This window comes from Odocoileus virginianus, chromosome 7, assembly GCF_023699985.2.
Source record: "Odocoileus virginianus isolate 20LAN1187 ecotype Illinois chromosome 7, Ovbor_1.2, whole genome shotgun sequence".
In the NCBI taxonomy this organism is placed as follows: Eukaryota; Metazoa; Chordata; class Mammalia; order Artiodactyla; family Cervidae; genus Odocoileus; species Odocoileus virginianus.
Genome location: NC_069680.1, coordinates 7036750 through 7049048, shown reverse-complemented (window position 1 = coordinate 7049048; position 12299 = coordinate 7036750). Strand labels below are relative to the sequence as shown.

Sequence of the window (12299 nt, the reverse complement as noted above, 5' to 3'; positions counted from 1 at the left end):
GTTAGGAATTTTCTTCCCAAATATCCACAATCATTGTAGAAAATTTGAATATTTAGATCAGGGAAGAAAAATCACTTAGACTTAACCACTAACACTTGACTGCATAATCAGGCAGTATTTTAGCCAGGTGCACCATAGCACTTTCACATTCACATTCATTTCATATAGCACTTTCATATTTTGAATACAAATGTATATATTAAATATACATTTTGTTCTCCTAAGTTAACACTTTCTTAGAACACTTTAAATTATAAAGGCAAAAGTTTCACTACCAAGAGAGAAAAAGAATCAGAATCTATGAAACAAAAATTACAAGGTGTTTTCTTTTTCATAGGCTCCTATTCTAATCTCAATCCCCAGAAATAATCACTGACCGTTTCCTATGGTCCTTCCAAGACACCTTTCATTCTCTTCACCACCCCTAACACCCATACAGCCAAGTCCCAGGACCTGCCTGTAGCAGCTGTGACACTGGTTGCAACACAAGTGAAATCAAGAAAAGATCAATGCAACATTTCTTACTTGCTGATTTGAGAAATATGTTCCGGCTTTCTTAGGATCCAGGTGCATAAAGTCAACCAGGCCATTGAAGAATGAGAGGAATTTAAGCGTAAGGCCAAGCGGAGTCACCTAGAAATAAACAGAACCAATTGTGAAAAACATCTCTCTGAAAGAATCAGGAAGGAAAGAGACTGTTCATACTAAACATTCAAGGCCACATTACCATAACTCTCCCCCACCCCCCACAACCCTTATCATCTTTCTTAAAGGGGCAGCACAACCCCTGGCACTGGCTCTTCCTATAATCAGTAAGCTCACCCATCACCACTACATCCCCCAGCCTGAGAGGATTCTCCACTCTCAGGATTTCCCAAAGGGATGGAAAGCACTTTACACAAAGATCCTTGAGGAACCGCCAGCCTGACAACTTGGACAAGTTGTTGCTAACTTGGTGATGTGCTCAGGTTAACATGGGAAAACCCACATGCGTGCAAGAGGGAGATACTGACCATGAGCAACTCACCCACCAGAGGCTCGCAAAGCCAAGAAAGCAGGGTGACAAGGCCCTCAAAAGAGAGCACTGAGGTCAGGAAACTAAGTCAGATCCCCAGGTCCTATAGGGTTCACCCTTCTCCCATCTCCATAGAAAGTGGGAGATTTATTCTCTTGGAAACTGTATCAGATTCAAAACACAGGAATCGTGCACAAACCATGAAAATGTGAATTAAGAAAAATTCTGAATATCATACAGATATGAAGACATCCAGCCCCTTTCAGCCATCCAGCTCTTAGGCAGCCAGGTTTATATCCTTAGATCCTTTCTAGAGAAATCTAACATGCCAGAGAAGATTTCTAACAGTGACACCTCGAGGTTTCTTAAAGATGATCCGCTAGCTCCTGCCCCTGACAGGGAAGTCGGCCAGACAGCAAGTCCACCCAGGCTCACAGACTTCCCAGCGGTTTTTTAGTGCCCCTCTCATAAGATGGCAGTCAAAACAAAAACTCAATAGAGAATGGGAGGTTTAAGCTGAGAGCCTCTCCCTAAGGTAGGCTGCAAATGCATGCATGTATCAAAACAGAGTAAAAAGTAAGAAAATTAGAACTGATCCATTAAGTTCAACATCATACTAATAGGAGTTCCAGAAAAAGAAAATTAAATACTTTAAACTATCTGATAAAGGGCGTGTATCTAGAATATACAAAGAATTCTTTTTACCATAACAATAAAAAACAATGGATAAAGGACTTGATTCAATATTTCTCCAAAAAATTTATAAATGGCCAATTCACAACATGAAAAGATGCTCAACATCACTAATCATTAGAGAAATGCGTATCAGTGCTCGCTTCGGCAGCACATATACTAAAATTGGAACGATACAGAGAAGATTAACATGGCCCCTGAGCAAGGATGACACGTAAATTCATGAAGCGTTCCATATTTTAAAAAAAAAGAAAAAAAAATGCATATCAAAATAACAAAATACCACTTCACACCCACCCCTTCTAGGAGAACCATAATAAAAAGAAGTGGTGTTAATGAGAATATGAAGAAACTAGAACTCTTAAATTGCTGGTGAGGATGTGGAAATTGCAGCCACTTTGGCTGTTCCTCAAAAAGTTAAACACAGAGTTACCATATGACCCAGCAAGTCCATTCTTAGAAATGAAAACATGTGTCCCCACAAAAACCTATACACAAATTTCACAGCAGCATTACTCCTAAGAGCCAAAAGTGGAAACAACTGAATGTCCACAAACTTCATATGATGGAATATTATTCAGTCATAAAAATAAAAACCCTCAATGAGCTTTGCTGGTAGACAACACTCACGTGCATGTGTGCATGCTAAGTCGCTTCAGTCGTGTCCAACTCTTTGTGGCCCCATGGACTGTAGCCCACCAAGCTCCTCTGTCCATGAGACTTCCAAGGCAAGCATATTGGAGTGGGGTGCCATGCCCCCATCCCCCTCCAAGAGATCTTCCCGACTCAGGGATCGAACCCACATCTCTTAATTCCTGCATTGGCAGGCAGGTTCTTTACCACTAGCACCACCTGAGAAGCCCTCACAACATTCATATGTGTTGTCATAACCTGTTGCTAGAGGAATTAAATACACCCCTGTGACCACTAGAAGAGGATTCTCAGAGGCTTATGCCTGGTTTCTTTCAGACTTCACTCCATGGGCCTTTTCTCTTTGCTGATTTTGCTTTGACTCCTTTCCCTGTAGGGGATCACAGGTATGAGGACCACTACATGCTGAGTCTTATGAGTCTCCATGGGGAATCATCAAACCTGGCAGCGGTCTTGGGAATTTCAAGACACAGTAAGTCGAGATTAACCTCCAATGTGCTTTTAGGGGACTTTCCTGGTGGCTCAGATGGTGAAGAATCCACCTGCAATATGGGAGACCTGGGCTCAATCTCTGGGTTGGGAAGGTCCCTGGGAAAAGAGAATTGCTACCCACTCCAGTATTCTTGCCTGGAGAATTCCATGGACAGAAGAGCCTGATGGGCTACAGTCCATGAGGTTGCAAAGAGTCAGACACAACTGACCAACTTAGCATGAATGCTTGTGCTTTTTTGAGGATGTTTCTGGAGAATGTGACACATTAAAACAAGTGAGTAAACGAAAAAAGAGAAATACATGGAATCAAAGAAGGTTCTATCCAATACAGAAGAGTGGGGAAGGATCCAGAATGATAAAGACCAGAAGCCTCTGGATATCAGCTATGCAGCAGCTTTTCAAAGCAACCAGACTGGAGCCAGATGACAGTAGAAGGACTCCAGATGGGAAGAAAAATAACAAAGATTATTTTAAAGGGTTTGAAAATATAGAAAATAATGAGGGAAAAATAACTACAGGATGTATGAAGAAACAATGACAGGAAGAGAATTCAGCAAATGAGAGAAACAAAACTGATCATCAACTCCAGGGTTGGGGGAGGAAATGGTTCAAGAAACAAATTATATTACCTAGTTCAGTGAGTAAACAATATTTATGTGGTTGTAATAATTTAAACACTGAATGATGATTTAATCAAAAGTTGGGAGAAGGCAGGAATAAGAGCTGAAATTTCATCTACCTTGATAAAGGGTTAAAACTCAGTGCCTCAAAGTGTTAAACTATGAGATCTAGCAGAAGCATATTACTTAGAAATACAGAGGTAAACTTTAAAAGATAAGCTAAAATAATTAAAGATGGAGGTTCAATGGGGTAAGAGTTCTTCATTAGAAGCCTTTTAATATTAATACCATTTAATCTTTAGGTCAGCACAGTCTACAGCACATATGTAACTGAAGTCACATATGTAATTTTCAGTTTCCTAGCAGTCACACTATAAAAACTACAAAGAAAGAGATGAGATTTGTTTTAATAGTTTATTTAACCCCATACAGGCAAAATATTATCATTTTAACATGTGATACTGGCTATATCTCAAGTACTAATGGCCACATGGGACCAGGGGCTACCTGACTGGACAGCACAACTTTAGACTGTGTGCACACTCCACTTTAATACAAATTATTTTTATTTTAGAAAACAATAGTAACAATGAATGGCTTACCTTCTGTACCTGCGCTTTGACCACCAGTCCTGGTAGCAAACTATTGAGGGTCCAACTCTGCTCCTCAGTAGCAGTGGCAGCAGAAACTTCTGAGTGACCAATAGACAGAGTGACCACTCCTCCACTGCCCTTCACCTCTTCAATGAGGCAGTTCAGGTACTGACCCACCTTCAATTTAGCACCTGCAAGTCCAGCGCCCCAAAAGGAAAAAACATCTATTATGAGAAGAACTTTTAACTTGGGCTCAAGTGACACCTTCAAGATCCATGCCAACTTGTCCAGTTACCATGCAGTACTCCCCATATTCCCAATTTTCAAGAAACCATCTACAAAAAAGGGAGTGAAATGACTCTAACTGATCTAGAATCAACTACCACACAAAAAAATACAAAAACCTCAACAAGGCAGGAGAGTGCTGGTTCAGAGGCCCTGAGGGTTCAAATTTCAGTGGAATCTTCTACGTGGGAAAAAGTGAAACTGAACCATCAGATTTTAGTGAGCCTGGCACTCCACACTTACTGAAACGGTGGCATTTAAACATAATCCCCACACAGACTACCTCACAACCACGCACTCGTCCTTCTCCTTCCCCTCACCTTTGTTCTTCTGCCGAATGTACTCCTGGGCTTTCTGCAGTGGCAGAAAAGCTCTGGCCCCATTAACACCGATGTCCACTAGGTAGCCATGGTCTTCCAGGCTGGACACAGTGCCCGTGAGCAGCTGGAGGGAGAGAAAGCATTCCCAAAAGTTCAAAAGTCTACGGTCATAGGACACACAACCAACACTCACTACCAGACACATCAAACATGACTGTCCCCACCACTGGTCTCAACAAATCATCCCAGAATCCCAAGCATCCTCCCACTTTTAAAGTTAAACCTCAATTGCTACAACACAGGGAATACAGCCAATATTTGATTATAACTCTAAATGGAGTATAACCTTCAAAAGTTGTGAATCACTAATGTACAACTGTAACTTGTCTAATACTATACATCAACTATACTGAAAAAAATTTTTTTAAGGAAAACAACCTCAATCTCATTAAAGGATAGAAGAGGGAAAGACATCAATCAACTTTAACTCTCCTGGGGTTTGAAGATCTTATGGTTTCCAGACAGTGAGGAGCTGACTAATGGAATGACAAAGAGGGTTCTCTTTCTGGAGGATTTTCAAAAGATAGGCAAGTCTTTCATGTCATATACATGAAAGGGGTGCAGTGCTGGCACCCCCAGTGCCAAGACAACTGAGAATCCAGAGCCACCCTTCTAGCTGTCATCATGTCTTTTCTAAGCACCTCCAACACTCCCCTCACTTCACCAAAAAATCTTGCCAACCTCCTTTACATTTCACTGGAAGCACTGTGGCATTCAAATCTTACTCTAATAATCACTACCTATGTGGCCTTTGGCCACTTAAGTCAGGTAAACATTTTTCAGTCTATTTTCTCAAATGTACACGAGTGATACCTATTGGCCTCACAAGGTAGCTATGAAAATGTCTTCAGAGAAAGTGTCTAAAACAGCAACTGTCCAACAGCCGCCTCCCGGTACTTGTCAATTTCCAACAACTTACTTGTGGTTTGTTCCCCATTCTACTCAACCTTCAGGGCTTGGTCCAAACTTCACTGCTTCTAACCAAATGTTTCAAGATCACATTTATCTCCTTCCTCTTAAGTGAGTACAGTTTACATAAGTGTGTTTTACACCGACTCAACTTGGAGGTGCTGAGCAGGGACTCACATCTCCTGAACCGCCCCTGGACTGGGAGATTCAGTAGTGGAGTATCCATTAATACGGCTGACAGACTAACTGCTCTGTCTACCCTGTCTCTTTCTCTGACAGCAGCCCCCAAGCTTCCCCCACAAATTTCAGTGGCTTTTGGAAAGGACTTCATCTGTGAGGAAGTCTCAGTAAAGAAGGCACTTCAAGAACTTACTTTCTCACCCTTGCTAAGGTTCCTTGGAGGCATCTTTTTATCCCCTACCAGCAAATGTGGGGCTTGCTTTCCCTTTCTCCCATCCAGAATGATGTGATTAGGTTCAAGTCTTCAACTTCCATTAAGTACCCAAAGCACCTTGGAGATCTTCCCCCAGGAAAAGACACACCCCCATGTGTAACAGTTAAGCTCAAAGTGAATGGTAGTCTAGACACCCCAAGAAGGCAGGACACGGAGAAGGCATGTTGCCTGCTCCTCCTCCCTTGCCCCAGATACGTACCATGCCAGGTTTCAGGGTCTCAGCACTCAGCACTTTGTTGACATTTTTGGGGTTCAGTGATAGCATGACATTCTTTTTGCCCCCCTTTGTGGTATCGAGACTGCTCACCACACATCTCACCAGCATTCCAGGTGAGAAGAGCTCAGGCAAGCCAACCAGGTCCTGCATGATACAAGTGAGAAAAATCTGATACATACCTTTCCCCTAAACTGAGAATTCACTGCCCGACCCTGAATTCAGTGGTTTCTCATAATTAGATTCCCAGAGCCCAAAAGGCAGTTGAAGAGAGTAACTGCCCCCCGACAAAGGCATTAGTTTGTGGCCATATCACAGTCTTGGATTACAGGTAAGGTCTCCAAACATCTCCACACAACAGGCAGATGTAAAATGACTTGTCAAAACAATCTTCTACAATTACTGTACTTCCTCATTTACCTCATCTTCCACTTACTTCTCAGCTTTCTGCAATCTGCATTCCACCCCCTCACTCCATACTTGATTTCTCCCAACAAAATCTCCAATGACCTGCACGTGGCTAGATGCAACAGCCCACTTTACAGGCCTTCTCTCACATGACCTTAACAAGGCATTTTACTCTGGTGCTGATTCCTTCCTGAAACATTTTCTCCCGGCTTCTGACCTTTCCTTCATCGGTTTTTTCCTCTACCTCACTGGCCCCACCTTCTTCTGACTGCAACTCTCCTTTTATTCAGCAACTAACATACACTGTTTACTCCTGGTTCAGTCTTTCTTCTCCCTTTGTGTGCCCCCTATAAGCAACTTCTTCCTCCTCCACAGCTTCAACCACCATCTACCTACACAAAGCAATCTCACTCGGCTCTAGAATCACCTATTTACTGGTCGTCTCAATTGTACCTCAAACTCAACACAACCAAAAATCAAATCATGATCATCTCTCCCAATCCTGGTACCCTTTCAGGGTTTCTTATCTCAAGATGACCTGGCCAACTGTTAACCATGCTCAACAGAAACCTAGGACTCATTTCTGACATGTCTCTTGGCCTTGCCACCCATATGGAATCCATCACTAGGCACTGACTTTACCTCCTCAGCCCTCAGTAAATCCATCAATCTCAGAGCCTGGACTCTAACAACAGCCTCTGAACTAGTTCCTAAGCAACTACTCATGCTGCTTTGATTCATTCTGTCTTCTGTCTACGTATCACCCACCTCAATGAGAGCATTTCAAGGGCTTCCAATTGATTCCAGAAAAACCAATCCTTAACATGGTCTAGTCTCCACCCAGCCCTCCAGCCCCATCTCACACCACTCTCCCTGCTCTCTGTTCTAGTCACACCGGCCGTCTTCTGCTACATATCAGGCTCCTTCTGCCTGAACTCCCTTCCTTCCTTCTCCAGCCTACCCTCATCCTTCACATTCAGCTCAGGTATCCCTTCCTCGGGCAAGTCTTCTAAGTTTCCTGGCCTAAGTGAAAGTCCCCTTATTTAAAAAATTTAAAAAACCTAAAAATAAACTCTCTTTCATAAACTCTCTTGGTATCTTGTACCTTTCCTTCTTAGCACTTATCAAAGCTGTCATCTTACATCTTACTCCAGTTACAGATTTCATTCAGGTTTCCCTTACCTGCAGGGGTTCTTCTTGCGCTACCTGCTCATTCAGTTTTTCAGTGTAAGCATCACAGATTTCAGTCACTTGCACACACCCTTGGAGGCCATTGGGGAGACTAATCACCAGTTCCAGTTCATTTACCTCTTTCACGCAACCCAAAATCCGCATCCCCTCACACAGGGACTAGAAGAGAAAGAGTGAATTATGTACAACAGGGAAGAGAACAATGAATAGGGAGGTAGGGAGGTGGGGAGGTGGGGGAATCTGGCTTCTAGTCCTAACTCTGACATAAAAAAGCTACAAGAGAGACATACGTGTATATATCATACACTCGTCATATTTCTGACTGAGCACCATGAGAGGCTGAAATGATACCACTGTGTTTACAGCATGAGGGTGTTGGAGGGCACGCTCACCTTTTCCTTTATTCCACACAACCTAAGCTCAAATGCCTGGGAGGCAACGCAAGGCAGAACACAGGCCAGGGGAGACTATGGAAGTCCGGCATGTGTGTGCCAGGTCTAAAGGGCACAAACACTATTCAGCAATGTGTGGCTACAAATATGAGGGAGTGCATATTTGCATTATCAGCACTTTCAAGTTTCTATAAGAAGCCAGAAATCACATTCTTAATGTAAAATTTTTAAGTTTTCTAATGTTGGCACCAACTTTTTTTTTAAGTAACACACAGGAGGAACAAAATATTTCTACAGGCTGGAAGTGACTTTCCCTTCACTATCTACATCCGTGTGTATCTTTCCCTTCACTATCATTTGGCTTTTTCTTTTTTATAACTAAAGTACCAGATTTACCTAAAAATTTAAGGGACATAAAAAGACCGCTTCACTTCTCTGAGGTAAGTTTCCACATCTGTGAAATGAAAGGGTATTCATTTCAGAATGACTGTTAAGGGTACTGCCAATTCTAACCTATGAATTTACTAAAACACAAGTTCCGTGAGAGCATCAGCAGGATGAGGGACTTAGCCGCTAAAAAGAAAAACACACAATCCATGATCACAGGTATTGACAAAACTGGAATAAGACATAAGATATACATACATGTATATATACGCAAAGAATGAAGGAAAAATGGGAAGAGGAAAGGAAGAAGAACACATCAGAGTTTGTTCAAAACCAAACACTGGCAAACCTCCACATTAAGGATTTCAAACTTCTCTCTGACAAACTTGCTGCTTTCTCTGGTTTCAACTTTCAACTTTTTTGTTTTTGCTGGCTCTTTCTGGATCTTTTTCCTTTTGGTAGATTCCTCTTCAGTAGAAATCTAAAGTGGTGGAGGGAGGGGGAGAAGATCCAAAAAAATAAAAAGTAGCTTATCCAGGCCTTTCCCTTCAATTTCAGTTCATCTGTCACCCTGTTTTGTCACCCTTCTACTCCACCCCACTCCCAACTGTTCTTTAATTCCTGCCTCGTGGCCAGTCTCCCATCCTGACACCAATGCTCCCTATGACGAAAATCTGAGCTCTATTCTAAAAGCCTCTTCCCTTCTGTGTTCTTCCTCCCTTGACAGGGATGGACACAGGGGTTCCCCGGTGGGAGAAGCAATTTGGAACAGTGCATGAAAATAAAAAAGGTAGAGTCACAAAGATCTCCACCATAACAAGCTGTGTGGTTTCAGCTGAACTATATAACCTCTCTGGGCCTCAGTTTCCCACCATGGAATGGTGATCTCTGCTTCACAATACAGTTGGAAAGAGTACATAAAATAGACCTATGCATACAATCGAATGTTAGTTCTGGTCCTGCTAGCATTTGGAGTACAACCTACTTTAGGTTAAGATTTTAAATTCTAAGGCAAATCATGATCATTTTACAGAGCCTCATTCAAACCTCATTCAAACTGTTTTCTCTCCATCCTTAATCAACACGGTAAGTTTCTGAGAATGAGAAACAGGGAATTCCCTGGCAGTCCAGTGGTTAGGACTCTGCACGTTCACTACCGATGGTGCAGTTTCGATTCCTGGTCAGGACATTAAAATCCCACAGGCCTCCCAGTGTGGCCAAAAAAAGAAAGAACGGCACTGAAAATTTATATAATAAATGCCACTCATGCTTCAAAAGATATAGCCTTGTGGTGGGATGGACTCTCTAACAAGTTAAATTTATAAAAATAGACTTCAACAAGAATCCTATCTGGAAAACAAGGCTCACTCTCCAGAAGGACACTAGAGAGAAAGTGTTCTGTGAGTCTTCCCAAGAAAGCACACCACTTACATCAAATAAGTTGTCTTGTTCAACTGATTGCTGGAAAGTTTTCTCTGATTTGTGGGTCTTTCTTGTACCGCCACGGGGGAAGCTTTCTTCCATGGCCGCCATGTTTGAGCGTCCTAAAAACAATGCAAAAAGTTGGTAATACGTACTTTAGTGTCAAGGCTGTGATCAATGGGCAAGAGACAGAGCCTTCTAGCACCAGTGTGCTAGACAGCATTCAGGACTAAGAAATGGATGGTTTGATGCCAGGCAACAGATAATCCATAATTCATCTTTCTAAAGGTCTTTGCTTCAAAAACCACACATTCACATGGTTTTCTCCAGTAAGTTATACTTTCAATGGAGCATCATTAAGCAGTTTCAGTTAAGTCACAGATACTCAAATGACTACAAACCCCTTACCTTCAAAGAACATGCATACTTCTAAGATAAAACAATTCTGCAAATAATCTAAAATACAGGTCAGGTTATAAGCTATCAAAAAGGAGGTAGAAAATAATGAGGCTTCAGCAGAGGAGGAAGGCTTCCTTAAAAAGATGCTGCATGTAGGAGCTGCATGTTAAAAGATGAAAAGGATTTTGACAGATGAAAAGGGAAAAGCAGAATGAATATGAGAAAAAGCATGGAGACAGGAAAAACCAATTATTCTGAGCACCAATACGTCTGTCAAATTGCTCACAAAGACTTCCCTGCTGGTCTAGTAGTTAACAATCCTCCTGGCAATGCAGGGGACACCATTTTGATCCCTGAATCCAGGAAGATTCCACATCCCATGAACAACTAAGTCCATGCATTACAACTACTAAAGCCGCAGCACTGCAGAGCTTGTTCTCCACAAGAGAAGCCACCGCAATGAGAAGCCCCTGCTCGCCACAACTAGAGAAAGCCTGCAGAAACAAAGACTCAGTGCAGCCAAATAAATAATACATAATTTAAAAAATATTTAAAACTGCTCATAAGCTTGCTCGTCTTTCTTTGAAGAACTGTTTCAACTAGATTACAAGGTGAGAATTAAATTTTAAAAGACAGGTTGAAAAAATAAATAAATAAATAAAAGGTTGAGCTCTCAGTGTCAGATCTTTCATTTGGTGTGAGTAAATTAACTTTTACTTGGGCAAGTTAGACCCTTAAGAAAAGGAAAAGACAGAACAGTAACCAAAACATGTATATACTGCAGGCTATAGTCTGGACAAGGAGACAGGACTGAAGCTTCGAAGGTAAACCGACTGCGTGCTAAGCCGCTTTGGTTCTGTCCGACTCTTCGCGACTCTACAGACTGTAGCCCGCTATGCTCCTCGGTTCACGGGATTCTTCAGACAAGAATCCGGAATGGGCTGCCATTTCTTCCTTCAAGGGAATCTTCCCAACCCAGGGATCGAACCTGCCTCTCTATGTTTCCTGCATTGGCAGGCGGGTTCTTTACCGTTAGCGCCACAAGGAGATAGAACTGAAGGAAGGTACACACCGGGCAGGATTCAACTGCAGTACAACAGAGAAATAACGAGAACCAGAACTAGGTTTAAGTGAGAACAGGAGGAGGGGCTGGTTCTGAGAGACACTTGGGAATAGGAATCTAAAAAGGCTTGAGACTGTGGAAGAGGTGAGGACCTAGAGGGAGCCTAGGAAAGAGTTGGAATAAGGAATGAATGTATTTTGTTAAAAAAAAAAAAAAAAACAGGACAAAGCAATGCGGTCTAGTTTACTAAGAATTTGACCCTTAATTTCACTTCACAGAAGGGGAAACTGAAACTTCAAAGAGTAAAGTGAGCCTGCGACAAAGGGATCTGAGCTACTTCCTAGGAACATAACCTGACGTTACAGGGACCACTCCAGCAGAGCCGGCTTCTGAGGTTGAATGCGGTGGCCGAACCACTCACCCGGCACTGCGGGTACATGGCAGGGATCCAAGGCAGCTAGTCCTGGGACAGACCTGGAAGCCACGAAGTTTCCACCCTTGTCGCTTTTGCCCCCACTCACCAGCCCCGGGACGCCAGCACTTCTACTTCAGAGGCCGCGCCACTGTAATCACACACGCGGAGACTGGTACACCCGCAGCCTAACTCTGCTCTTCCGGAAGCGTGGGCGGGCTCAATGCCCTATTTCCGTTACTATACTGGATCCAGTTCAACAGGGAGGGGGAGGAGATTTAGAGACAGGAAACGGAAGGGCGGGGCTTATAAAGGTAGC

The 12299-nt window shown here is 42.6% G+C and overlaps 1 protein-coding gene and 1 non-coding gene across 3 annotated transcripts in view; one reads left to right on the top strand and one right to left on the bottom strand.

Annotated features, from left to right (window-relative positions):
- Nucleotides 1-12282, bottom strand: part of PDCD11 (programmed cell death 11) — a 43362-nt gene extending 31080 nt beyond the window's left edge. For both annotated transcript variants that reach the window (XM_070470101.1, XM_070470102.1), the window contains exons 1-8: nt 12090-12282; nt 10116-10228; nt 9034-9165; nt 7897-8064; nt 6292-6453; nt 4670-4793; nt 4074-4255; nt 526-633 (exon numbers count right to left, since the gene is read on the bottom strand). In XM_070470101.1, coding sequence (XP_070326202.1) covers nt 526-633; nt 4074-4255; nt 4670-4793; nt 6292-6453; nt 7897-8064; nt 9034-9165; nt 10116-10217 — 978 coding nt within the window. In that variant the 5' untranslated portion in view covers nt 10218-10228; nt 12090-12282. The remainder of the gene's footprint in view (nt 1-525; nt 634-4073; nt 4256-4669; nt 4794-6291; nt 6454-7896; nt 8065-9033; nt 9166-10115; nt 10229-12089) is intronic.
- On the top strand, nt 1844-1950 carry LOC139036156 (U6 spliceosomal RNA). Its single transcript, XR_011488888.1, has one exon. It is a non-coding gene; the product is annotated as a U6 spliceosomal RNA (small nuclear RNA).
- Nucleotides 12283-12299: the final 17 nt, after the last annotated feature.